The 12,532-nt window shown below is 41.4% G+C and overlaps 2 protein-coding genes across 2 annotated transcripts in view; one reads left to right on the top strand and one right to left on the bottom strand.

Moving 5' to 3' along the window:
• mmp28 (matrix metallopeptidase 28) overlaps window positions 1–6,269 on the top strand; it is a 22,257-nt gene extending 15,988 nt beyond the window's left edge. The window contains exons 6-8 of the mRNA XM_044032416.1: window positions 2,950–3,099; window positions 3,773–3,940; window positions 5,172–6,269. Of these exons, the coding sequence (XP_043888351.1) occupies window positions 2,950–3,099; window positions 3,773–3,940; window positions 5,172–5,566 (713 nt within the window). The 3' untranslated portion in view covers window positions 5,567–6,269. The remainder of the gene's footprint in view (window positions 1–2,949; window positions 3,100–3,772; window positions 3,941–5,171) is intronic.
• On the bottom strand, window positions 6,158–12,532 carry LOC122773621 (protein FAM124B). The gene is made up of 7 exons (XM_044032417.1): window positions 12,326–12,532; window positions 11,900–11,949; window positions 11,432–11,641; window positions 10,319–10,717; window positions 9,948–10,144; window positions 9,102–9,264; window positions 6,158–8,264 (listed from the first exon to the last, which is right to left on the bottom strand). Exons 1-7 carry the CDS (start codon window positions 12,385–12,387, stop codon window positions 7,669–7,671), a joined length of 1,677 nt encoding a protein of 558 aa, XP_043888352.1. The 5' UTR covers window positions 12,388–12,532; the 3' UTR covers window positions 6,158–7,668.

Below are 12,532 nucleotides of genomic sequence, written 5' to 3'. Positions count from 1 at the left end.
TCTGTGTTGTCGAATGATGTGATCAAGGGGTAGCATGTACAGAATGGAAAAAGTAGGGGACCAAGCCCTGAGCCTTGGGGGACACCGTGTGTGACTGGGGTTTGCAGTTGTGTATGGAATGTCTGTATTATGTATTTGTGTCCTTGAGGTAATCTTCTTTGTGTTTGTGAAACATTGTTCGTTTGTTGGGTTTTGGCAGTGATTTAGCTCCATCCTCAACAGTAGGAAGAATGTTAGATTAGTTCTGTCAATATAGCTGCTGAGATAGCGAGGTTTGGATGTGAGGGAAGAAGAGGAGGTGGTGTGAATGTCAACATCACACACAAACACGCACTCACACACGCTCAGTGTTAGGTTGTGTTGACTCTGTTGTGATTGATTATTAGTGTGGGATCATCGCATACATGAAATACAATAGTTCGAGTGTCTGGTCCCTCCCGGCATGTGTTAGGCAGGTTTCCACATGTGCCTCTGCAGAGTTCCTTCTGCCACTAAGTACCTGCTTTCACTGCTACAGTTGTTGTTGTCCTCTTCATGTTCAGTCTAAAAGCAGCCACAGGATCACCTGACATGCTTTTGAATCTATGAGATGCAGTCACCGTACACAAAGTGCTTTTCCCCCGCTGTGACCCTGAGACACAGGTGTAAAGCAACTACAATGGGCCGAGTGCCTTCCAAAGGAATGTTTGCATGGCTGCAGGACAGACTCACACTCATTTTGATCATTTAAACCTGAGATGGAGCAGGGTAGAAGTTTTGCTGACGGGGCTCGTCTATCCAGGCCTCAGCTCCTCAGAGCCTGCCTCGTTTACTCTGGCCTGACCACACAATTACACACAGTTACACTAACTGCAGCACTTATTGCAATTTTGATTTATAATGTTACCACAGATAATGTTTTGAAAGTAAACTGGCATTACTGAGCAGTAATCACCACCAAGAATGTGGTTGATTATTCAGCTTTAATTTGAGTGAAAATTGAACCCCGAAAACTTGTTTCATCGCTTCACAAAGAAGGGTCGTCCAGGATTGCAGTGCAGCATATTTTTAAAGAAACTACCCTTCCTCTACCCTGTGGCGATGATCTCTGCAGAGAGAAGCTGCTCACATGTAAATGTCAAACAGCTCCAGAGACAGACGTGGACAAGAAGTACAACTGACAGGACTGCAGGCGCTGTGAGGTTACATCTGTGTAAAGATATGAGCTTTAGGAAGCATGTGTGCGTGTGTGTGCGTGCGTGTGTGTGCGCGTGCGTGTGTGTGTGTGTGTTGGCACTGTGAGCTGATAAGAAGCAGATGTGAGGCAGCCCGAATATGTCAGTCTCCAGAGAAAGAGCTGATTCCAGTGACAAGAAACTCCACAAATTAAAAACATTCATGTGTTTTATCTCGTGAAATAATGTATGTTCAGGGAGTGCAGTGTGGTGAAGCAAGTATTCACATTTTCTATGTATGAAGATATATTCAGATACTTTGCCAAAAGTAATAATGACATTCTCTCCATTACAGTCCTTGCAGATAGGGGCCATCAATAAAAATGACTGATATTATTTTCAATAGTTTTCTATACCTTGTAACCCTCTGACTACAAATCCTATCCGAGATTAGACAAATAAGGTAAAACTCTCTATTTTATTGGAATATTCATACAAATACAAATGCTACAGATTTAGTGACTTTAGAGGGAAAAGGCACCATGTGCTGTGGAGGAATGTGTGTGTGGTCTATGTCAGGAAATGTTCTCTTTTGTTCAATTGAATAACAAAACTGATTAAATGTCTGAAGAAAAACAACCACCTGTTTTTTCAATGGCTCCCTTATCAGGTGACCCACTTAAGTTAATGTCAAATTGTAGAAAAAAACAAGATAAACCTCTTGCAATTTAGATTTTAGTGCTTCTAAAAATGTTTGTCTTGAGAAATGATATGACTTGGCATTGGTTTGGAATGAGAGGAAAAAGGGAATTCATCGCTGGTTTTTCACCAACTTCACTTCAAGAGGAGAAAAACATTGTCCAGATGCATACCATTAACCATAAACCATATACAAATGAACATTTGGTTAAAGATACTCACATGTTTGAGATTATTATTATCTGAATACCAATGATTTTTCAATAGGGAACATGAAGACAGACATCCAGCTCTTATCTTATAACACACACACTGTGGTCTGTGTATCTACAGTATTTTCCTCCTGTTCCTGGGTTTGCTGATTTTATCCTCCTCCTACACAAATGTTTGTTCAGCGTTGCTAACAAAATGTGTATAGTCATGTCTAAAGTGGCATCATTTTATGTCTTGTTTTTGTTTTCATTGTTCTGTGAGTCAGGAGTCTGCACAGTCCATTATATATATAACAATAACAATAATAATAATAATGCAACAGCAATAATAAATGAATGATGAAAAGGTTTGCTGCTGGTTTAGTGTCGAAAGCTCAGTGGATTTTTGTTTATTTCCTGCGCCGTTGTCGTCATCCATCAGTATACATCAACTCAGCCACATCCTGTAAAGGACCATTTACTGCAAATGTTTACGTTATCATAACATTAGCTTTGGGAGAAGTCTACACTGTTTAAATTGTTCACTTTGGAAAAATACTTAAAGGGTTCAGTTTTTGTTTTTGACATGCATGGGAAATTAGACTGGTTTGTGTGTTTTAAATAATAATTTAGTAAATGGTCTGTATTTATATAGCGTTTTTTTTAGTCTTGATGACCACTCGAAGCTGCTTGGCACTACAGTTTTGCCATTCACTCACACGTTCATGCAGTGCATGTATGTGCAGCGCGTTGTTCTATCACTTCATCTTTCATACACATTCACACGCTGCCGGCACAACCGAACCCACGACGTTCAAGTTGAAAGACGACTTCGCTAGTGTTTTATAATCACCTTGTGTGGTGGCTTTTATTTCACAGGGTTCTTGCTTTTGTGTTTTGCTCAGGTAAACCGTCAGGAGACCGCGCCATGAGGCTGCCGGGTCAGGTTTTACACGCTGCGCTGCAGGAGTGGGAGTTCAGAGAGCTTCACGACAGACATAAAAGCACAGACCAGCCTTTCTACTGCCATGGTGTCTTTGATGCCATCACTATGGGTAAAGCTCCATATTAAATGTACTGTATGTAGTTCATAAAGCACAATAACCAGAGACTCAGTTTGATGTCAGGAGGCCTTGAGGGATCATGGGATTTGTTCTTCTGTTTGGTTTATCTGTGTATTTGTATTTTACAGGGAGAACTTCATGAGCAGAACATGCATCAAATAGCATTTGTTGATAGGTTAATGTAGAAATGTTGCATATTACATTTTTAAATATCATATCTGAAAGACATGTGTTCATGTGTGGAGAATTTTGTTGTGGTCATCTTTTCAAACAAAATACTACAGCTTTATCCTCAACATGTGGGTCTCACCGATGGACTGGAGACCTTTGACAGGTCTCCAGTCCATCGTCCATCACAGGGCAAAAAAACCCACACAGAGAAGAACAACCATTCACTCTCCCTCTCACACCTACGGTCAATTTAGAGTGTGCTATAAACAACTGCATGATTATGGACAGTGGGAGGAAAGTGGAGAACCCACAGAGAACGTGTAAACTCCACACTGAAAGGCCCCTGAACCGGGATTCAAACCAAACCGGTGACCTTCTTCCCTGTGAGGCAACAATGCTAGCCGCTGCACTTGTGTGACATTTAATCAGTCTGTCTCCGTCTTTGGTGCTGCACTCATGTGTTTACCTTTGTGCTTTTAATCCACACGTTCAGACCAGAACGACACGGTGCTGGTGTTTCGGGGCAGTGTGTATTGGACAGTGTCGGCTGAGGGCAGAGTCACTGGTCCTCTGCATCTCCGCCAGCGCTGGTCTGACCTCCCGCCTGCCATCGAGGCCGCTGCCTTCTCCCCACTGGACTCCAAGTGGTATTTTTTCAAAGGTACTGCTTCACTGAGCTCATTAACGCGACTCACGCTCCCTGTTAAAGACATCCTCTAACCTTCTGGCTAACTTAATTTGCATGTATTTGTTAAAGCCGAAAATAGACTTAAGTGTGCCCTTTAAGGAGCAGGTTTCTATTGGAAGACATTATACTGCACTTAGAAGTTACGAAGTTTCACCTTTGTGTTAGAAGCTAATGAAATGAGCATAAAACTTCTGAGGGTGTGCTGTTCATAGGCTGACTAAGAATGAACTCAGAACCTTTTCATTATAATAACTGCACTGTTTCCTTCCAAGGAATTTAATAGCTGATTGATGACTTGAGAAACTAACTACGAGAGACATTTTGTGAACATGGACAAAATCTGGCACAGTGGTGTTACCAGACCGAAGAAACAGGGGTTTGCTTTTTAACTGGGGATGAGAAGATGGGATACTCAGTATTGGTCAAAATCACTGGATCAGTTTAAATCCTATATATCACAGGCTACATGATGCACAGACTGTAGAAACGTCAACAGAAATCAGCAACAGCATTTTAGCTGAGTCATGTTGTGGGCTGTTTATTGTTTATGGATAATTGTGTCTTTCTTGAAATAGCTTAAAATGACTCAGCACAAATGTGTTGCTAACAGCTTCATTGTTTAAAAAGAACATTATCAGACTGATATCTCAAGTTTGTGACGTCGGTATCGGACATGGAAAAGTCGTATCGTGCCATCCCAAGTTTTGACTACGCAAAACATATTTTCTGCTATTCTTAGTTTAATTTAATCTGCAGTCTCACCACTACATGTCACTCAGTGTCACACACTTGAACTTTAAGTGGAGACAGTAAGTTTTGATAGAAATCTAAGTGTATCTTAACATTTGTGAGTCACCACGTCACTTGACACAAATTCACTTTGACCCTTCATCATGTCGTGAGGCTGCATTGTGAGAGGATTTGAGTAACTGTTGTTACGTTACGATCAAATTTGATATCAGGACAATTTTTTTTAACCCCATTTTTTGTGCCACTAGTATAAGTAACACTATTACTATATAAAAATATTACTGCTGTCTTTACAACAATTCTTACTCTCCTGTCTCCACCTCAACCCTCATCGTCCCTTTTCTCTCTCTCTGACGATCTGGTGCTATACAATTAAAGTTTGTGTCAGTGTCGACTCTGTTGGCCACCATCAGGTTCAGGTTTGTGTAACTCCCTCTCCTCTCGTGCTCGGCAGGGAAGCGGATGTGGCGTTACACGGACAGCGTGCTGGACTCTGGCTTCCCCAGGAAAAGCAGTGAGTCGGGGCTGCCGAACCACCCCGACAGCGCCTTCTACTACTCTCCTCTGGGTCACATGGTCCTCTTCAAAGGCTCACGCTACTATGTGCTGAACCTCAGGACCCTGCACCAAGAGCCCTACTACCCGCGCAGGCTCACAGACTGGACTGGCGTGCCACAGGGGACCAATGGGGCACTGACCCGTCCAGGCGGACACCTCTACTTGTTCAGAGAACATCGCTTCTGGACGTTTGACCCGGTCAAGGTGCGAGTCACCAGAGAGGGTCGGTGGGCTAAGGATCTGAGCTGGACTGGTTGCAGCAACACACCTCAGAACAACAACATCCTTTGACCAGCAGATGGAGTCGTCAGCTTGATAAAGTGCAATTTTTTGTAGCCTGAAACCCACATTATGTAAGTACTTGCAGATGCAAACTCATTTATATTGTATTTATAATGCAGAGCAATTAATATTACTGTATGCAAAAGTGCAAATGTGGCTATTTTAATCCAGTTTAGACAACAGGGATTAAGAACTGTTTTAGGTCGGGATGAAACCACAAAGGTGGTGTAGTTGCACACAGAGAGAAACCAAAAGATTTTATCAGCTCTTCCACATTGTCACTAAAATACTGTATGTAAGATATTGTATAAATAATTAATATTAGCCTGTGACTGTCTGCTCTCCTGAAATCTTCATCACTGAGGATTCAACAGTTGAATATGATGAGTCCGTCGGAAGGTGAGTGATGAAGTGTGATGGATAGTGACTGTGACGGATAGCCGTGTGATTAAACATCACAAACCTCTGAGCTTTTCAGCCCGTCGGTACATTACCATTAGTTTTGTTTTTTGTTTTTTTTACATAAAAATCTACATGAAAATACGAGTGAACCCTAAACCTTTGTAATGTGACGTCAGAATACACTTTATAATATGAAAACAGCATTAACCATTTTATTCAAGTGTTTTTAGATACTACGTTTGAAGACATTTCTCTGCATCACTGAACAGTTTGAAAATATTAAATGTCAAAGCTAAAGCTTCCAGACTAACAAACTTCCTTTTTTTTCCAGTTAACACACATTAACAGTAAACAGTTTAACAAAGTCGTTCATCTTCGAGCTGCCCTGCATGTTGACCAGTATGTACTGTATCACCTTAAATCACATGCGTTTGATCAAGCAAACCACATCCAGCACAAGTGAATAGTCACATTGTGGGTCACCTGTTGTACATGTGGTAACACTTCATATTGCAGTACAGGAACAATATGTTAATCATTTAGAAATTGGGAAGAGCAATGGAAGACATGTGAGATCAAATATGTTTTCAATTATGCAGCACAAACAGCTGGGATGCTGCATTAGAAACCAGATGCTCATAATATATCATCCCTATTACAAAATGATTACCATACTATTTCCATGTTGTTACTGTACTGTCATGTCATACTGAGCATTTTTATGAAAAGGCAAAAGAGTGACATTTAATTATTACATTTTTCCATTTACCTCATACAACATTATCTTATATTTTATAGTGTTTGGCTACAATCTGCTGTAAGTGATCCATCCAATACTGGATTTACTGTTTTCACTTGGATCAACTGATTCTGTTATCTTACTGTAGCCTCTACCGTAACTATCACTTCTGTTTGGGCCGTTTGAGAAACAGACATAAGAGCGGTTAATTTGCCACATATTCCCTTGAAAGGTTCTTTAGGAAACCCTGTCAACAGGAGAAAATAACCATCTGAGAAAATTCAGTTTTCTTTAATACAGTAAATTGGCCAGATCTAGTCCACCACTTCTACTTTACAGCATTTAAATATTAGAACACAAGTTAATTTGAAGTGCATTAAACAAATGCAATCAAAAGACTATATGTTTACTATTACTTACTTTACTATCCAATTGTAGCTCTGTAACAAATTGACAGTGCTGCAGTGGATATTTGGCAGATTTCTAATCACAATCAAAGGCTTCCTTCATCATCTATCTAAAAATCAAATATTAGTTTTCCTAGCTGAGTAATGCTACAGGAACCAAGACTGGCATCAGAGTCCTGACAGTAACACGTACATACAATACATTACCTCCATGTGTGCTATTCACAGGGCTACATGTTAACTTCATTAATAGCTGCACAAATCATTAGTGTGATCTTAATATTATAAAGTAAATTTGGACATTCAACACCGTTATTACCTGCATCTTATCTTATACATCACTCACCTTGTGCTGCTTTCTTTACAGGATTGAACTGTTTACTGTGTAGTCAAACCAGTGAGAATGAATACACTTAAGTGAAAAGTGTCTCCTGCTGATGAACTTTGGTTTCCTCCATGTTTCAGAGCACTGCTCTTTTGTCACACTACATGTCCACCTTTTCTCTTCTTCATGATATGTTTTAGATTTTTTTTAGCAGAGTCTGTGGCACAGGGGCAGGAGTTCAGATGAAGAACTCATCTGCTGGCTCCTGGTTGTTTGTGTATGTTGACAGCAGGTCAGTGGTAGTCCTCTCTACTACTGAACCTTTGGACAGGCTCTGTCCTGCGGCCACAGTCCTGTTGCCACGGCGCTCCCCAGCTTTATCTGTATGACAAGCAGCGCCCCACGTCCTGGGGAGGCCCAGAGACTGTGTGTGAGTCCGTGGCAGACACTCTCTCAACTCCTTGGCCAGACTCTCAACAGCTGACGTGCCAACAGCTGCGGCTCTCTCAGACTGGAAAGTCATTAAAAGGTCTGTGGAGGAAGAGCGAGTGATTGCTTTGACTGTCGTGTTAGAACAAGGCGAAACGGGAACTCCTGTGTCCACGTTGGTCTCTGGCTCCTCCTCGTCCTCTTCCAGAAGGAGACAGGAGAGAGAATGGGCAATGGAGGGGTGCAGAGGAGAGTCGGGTTGATTGGAGGATGAAGGTGGGGCGGGGCTACTGTGCTGGGATGAGTAACATGAGCTGCCTGGAGGCGTGCTGCAGCAGCTCCCTGATCCAAAGCTCTCTGCTCCACCTCCTCCCACTCCTCCATGGAGCTTCTCCAGTTTGTGAGCTAAAAACAAACCAAAGACACTTCAAATAGTTCAACTGGTCTAATGAAATAAACATAAATGTAATTATTTAGTGAGGGCTATTTGTTGTAAGTGTCAATTTATGCAGACAAAAAAACAGGTTTCTCAATGCAATAGAATGTGTTTGATATGTTTTAATAAATCAGTTGTTTTTAATTATCTTTTCGTGCCTCCTTATTAGGGCTCAACGATTTGGGAAAAATATCAAATTGCAATTTCTCTGACAGATTGATTTGCAGTGAAATTTTATTAAAGCTTTGGTTGGATATTCAGTATGTAATAAATTAAAAGCATGCTGTGCTTTAATGTCAGAATGAGATGTTGAAGATATTAATTGTTTCCAAGATATATGTTATATTTTATGAGCTGTCATAGAGCAATCAAAATACTGCGTCCTTTGCCATCTGTCAGTTACATTTAAATTAATTGATAAATATATAAATAAATAAATAAATTGTGATTCAGACTGAATAAAGATTAGATAATAAAAGTCTTTTGAGGAAAAAGTTGTATAACCTTGTCACAGAAGACTGATCTATTTTAATAAAATGCAAGGCAATGCTGCTTAATGGCTTTTTTAATTACTTGGCCTGAACATAGCGATAGTTATTCAATTCTAATATTAAGACTTCACACTTAGCCAAGAATTTCTTTTTATGTTTCATTCATTATGAGTTGTTACTGTATGATTTCAGTTTTACAACCTCCCACATAAAGATGATCATCTAACAGACTGGCTGTCTGTGAATGGTGGAGAAAATAAGAAAAAGAATATAGTGTCTTTACACCAGAACCATAATTTCCTCATGTGTGCATACCTTGCTTGTGTGTTTGCCAAGGCAGGGGAGTAGTGAGGCTGCAGGGCGATGGGCTGTGGCCGTAACCCAAGCTCCTTAGCTGCATTCCCCGAGGGGATACACTGGGGCAGGTCAGGGGGAAAGCACAGGTCAGAGGTCGCTGAGGCTGAGCTGGGGTTTTCACCTGCGGTACAGAAAGACAGACGGAGAGGGATTATGATTTACACCACGGTGAGAGAGATTTCAGCATGTTAAGTAACTTTGACTGCATTAACGTACACGCACCTAACATATGGCTTTGTGACAGCTTTGACTTAAGTCTGTGATAGACAGCGATAACATGCTTCTTTGAATGTATTACTATTTGCCAAGTATTTTTCCCTTTCTGTTTTTGAAATGACCCCAGTTATCATGGCTTCCCCGTCCACTTGGCAAGATTTTTTTAGGATTTTGTTGGGCCACATGTTGGTTTGTGTAAAAGAAAGAAATATGAAGAACCGTGACATAAGTCAGGTCACCAACAGCTGTTGATTTATGGTCAGGTTTTGTTCCTGCATCAGTTTATTATAGCAATAACTGCTTCTTATATTAAGTAGAGGAATGTTGTGGTTTCTCCTGAAGGTCACGTTCCCTTTCTCGCCCACTGTATCCACCATTTCCACTATTTTTCCCAGTACAACATAATAAGGAAGTAGGAGAGACATTTGCAAAAAAACATTTCCACTGTCCTCCTTTACATCAAACTTTTATTTTCCACCTCACCCTCAAGTGTAAAAAGATCAAACTAAATCTAAAGGACTTGAGACACCACAAAGAGAAAATATTGCTTTGCAGCATCCTGTCACAAGCATGTATTGCTGAATTTACCTGGAAGAGAACCTTGTTGCCATCCAGGTCTTCTGTCTGCCAGCGTGTACTGCTGATGGGTGTGCAGGGGTTAGGCAGCAGTGGGACCAGTTGGCCAATTTCATCCACACTAAACTGTAGCACGGCAGAGCTACAAGGCTCCACCCGAACCCCTGGAGTCAACTGCTTCAAAGCCAGCTGTAGGCACAACCCTGGCTCTGTGTGGGTAGGAGACATGAAAGCGACAGACAAAAATAAAGCCGAGGACATAAAAAACAAGCAATATTGTCTTTATATTGAGATATTTACTCATGAACCATAAAAAAAACAGCCAGAAATCTAAAGTGATTTTAGATTCATGAAGAAAACCAAGAACAAGCCTGTAGAGTTACCTGTGTGAAGTGTGAACCAGCAGAATCCTGTCTTCTGCTCCTCTGCCTGTCGCTGCAACACCATCTCATACAGCCGAACAGCATCCTCATAGTTGTCATATCCACTGTACAGTGTCACACGTAGTATTTCTCCTCCACAGTGCACTGGTCTGACACCCCACACAGGCATCCCTGCACCCAAACTATAGAAGTCTCTGCTGGGCAGGAGGTAGGGCCGCAGCGGGGCATTGGCAGTGGAGCTTGTGGATGAAGTAATGTGAATAACTCCTGTTCGGCCGCCGCAGCTCTCAGTGTGATGATACTGCCAGGGAGGTCTTTGAAAGAAGTCCAGAACTTTGAGAATTCGTTCCTCTCCGTAGGCCTCATGGAGAAAGAAAGTGATGGCCAAGGAAGGGGAGCCTGAAACGTATTTGGCAAAGCTATTCTCAATCAACCTTAAATGAAAACAGATACAACTCTGGCAGGGGGAAGCTCATTGCAGGATGACGTGCTGATACTATAAACAGAGTAAATGCAGTATTCATTTAAAAGGCACAATACAATATAAACAAAACAACTACAAGCGCAAGTTTAAGTGGTGTAAATTGATGTCGTTTTTCACAAATGGAAATCATTACTAAAATCACTGGGTGTGGAATGAGATTCAACACACAGTATGTCATTTCTGCCACTAGAGGTCTCTTAGTCAAAACAATAACAAAAAATTTAGTTTGATGTCTGGAAGCCATGGGAATTGTTGTCAAATTTGGTTAACCTAGGACTCGCAGCAAAGGCAATCAAAGTAGTTGTGATCCAGTAGTGACAAATACACACAATGGAAGAACAAAAGACAACACACCGGCTAATTATAGTGGTGCTGAATACTTCCTTCCTCACTCCAACGTTTCATAGGAAGTAATCACAGAGATGGTAAAGTGGTTGACGTCATTAAAACGTGACCCAAACAAAAAGGTCCCCTATCTTGAAAGAAATGCTTTTTCTTTGAATTGAAAGAATGTTGGAAATGTTTTGGACGTACATTATAGAAAACACTCTCGCACTTTAAATGTACAAGTGAGACAAAGCTTAGAGTGAACGACAGAGACCTGGGTGTTAAACAGGAAGGATGCCTACCTGCCACAGGACAGAGGCGGGTGTAACTCCTGAACGGCGAGGCCCTTTCTGAAACATGGAAGATGCGGAGGCTCGGGCAGAGCCAGCGCAGCAGGCGATCCAGGGAGTGCTGCAGCAGCAGCGAGTCTCCTGGGTTTGCCAGCAGATGTAAATTCATGGGCAGTAGCTGCGGCTGTCGCTGTGGCCTGACCCGCTTGGTCATGAGCTCAACTGGGATAACATACACACATGAAAACTTTGTTTGTCTTGACGGGAAAGATACAAATTGCACTTCTGAAATCTGAAGTTATAATACAGTCATAGAGAGTGGCTTTGCTGATGCAACACAGTGATTTTTATGTTATTATATGATGTTTGTCATATAAGTCATATATAGCAAACTTTTTGTTTGATTCATACATCATGTATATGTAATTCACATGTATATGTCTTGAGTAAATGTGGCATAATAGACCTTTTTGAACTTACTGACAGATGATGAAGACGACGATGATGACGACATCCTGCTGCAGTCAGATCTAAACAACACAAAGATAAATACATTAGCCCACGGAGACACTTCTTAGGTTTAGACTGGCTGCTTGAGAAAAGACAAAAATCTGTCTCCATCTTGTGGTGAGTGGTTTGGAAACCTGTCCTTTCACTGTGGTCTCCATGACAACACATTATCTTGACAACATTAAGCTGAAGAAAAGGCACTTCACGAGGAAAATGCACCAAAGAGTTCAGAGATAACAACATAAGTTATATAAGTTTAAATAAAACTTAAAATTGCAGTTAAGCTTTTAGTTGTTTTTTTTATCGTCTCTTGACTCATTTTCATTATTGTGGCAGCAGCGCTTCAAAAAGCGTTGAGCTAACACTTTAGCTCGAAGCTAACGCTCGTTGACTTACTCAGCCCCGGAGTCCACGTTCTCATGGTCGGCTCTCTTCAACAGCCCCGCTCCCTGAAACATCCCCCGCTTCACACTCTCACATTTCGGCCACACATTTCAAGCGTGTTTGGAGCAACACTTGGGGCTGAGGGTGAATTCATCCTGGTCGACTTGTTTCCACAGCTTCTTCCTCATCTTCCTCCTCCTCCTCCTGCTGCTGCTTCTG

The sequence above is a fragment of the Solea senegalensis genome, linkage group LG8 (assembly GCF_019176455.1).
Source record: "Solea senegalensis isolate Sse05_10M linkage group LG8, IFAPA_SoseM_1, whole genome shotgun sequence".
NCBI lineage: Eukaryota > Metazoa > Chordata > Actinopteri > Pleuronectiformes > Soleidae > Solea > Solea senegalensis.
Note: the sequence above shows the minus strand (reverse complement) of the source record. Positions and strands in the feature narration are given on the sequence as shown.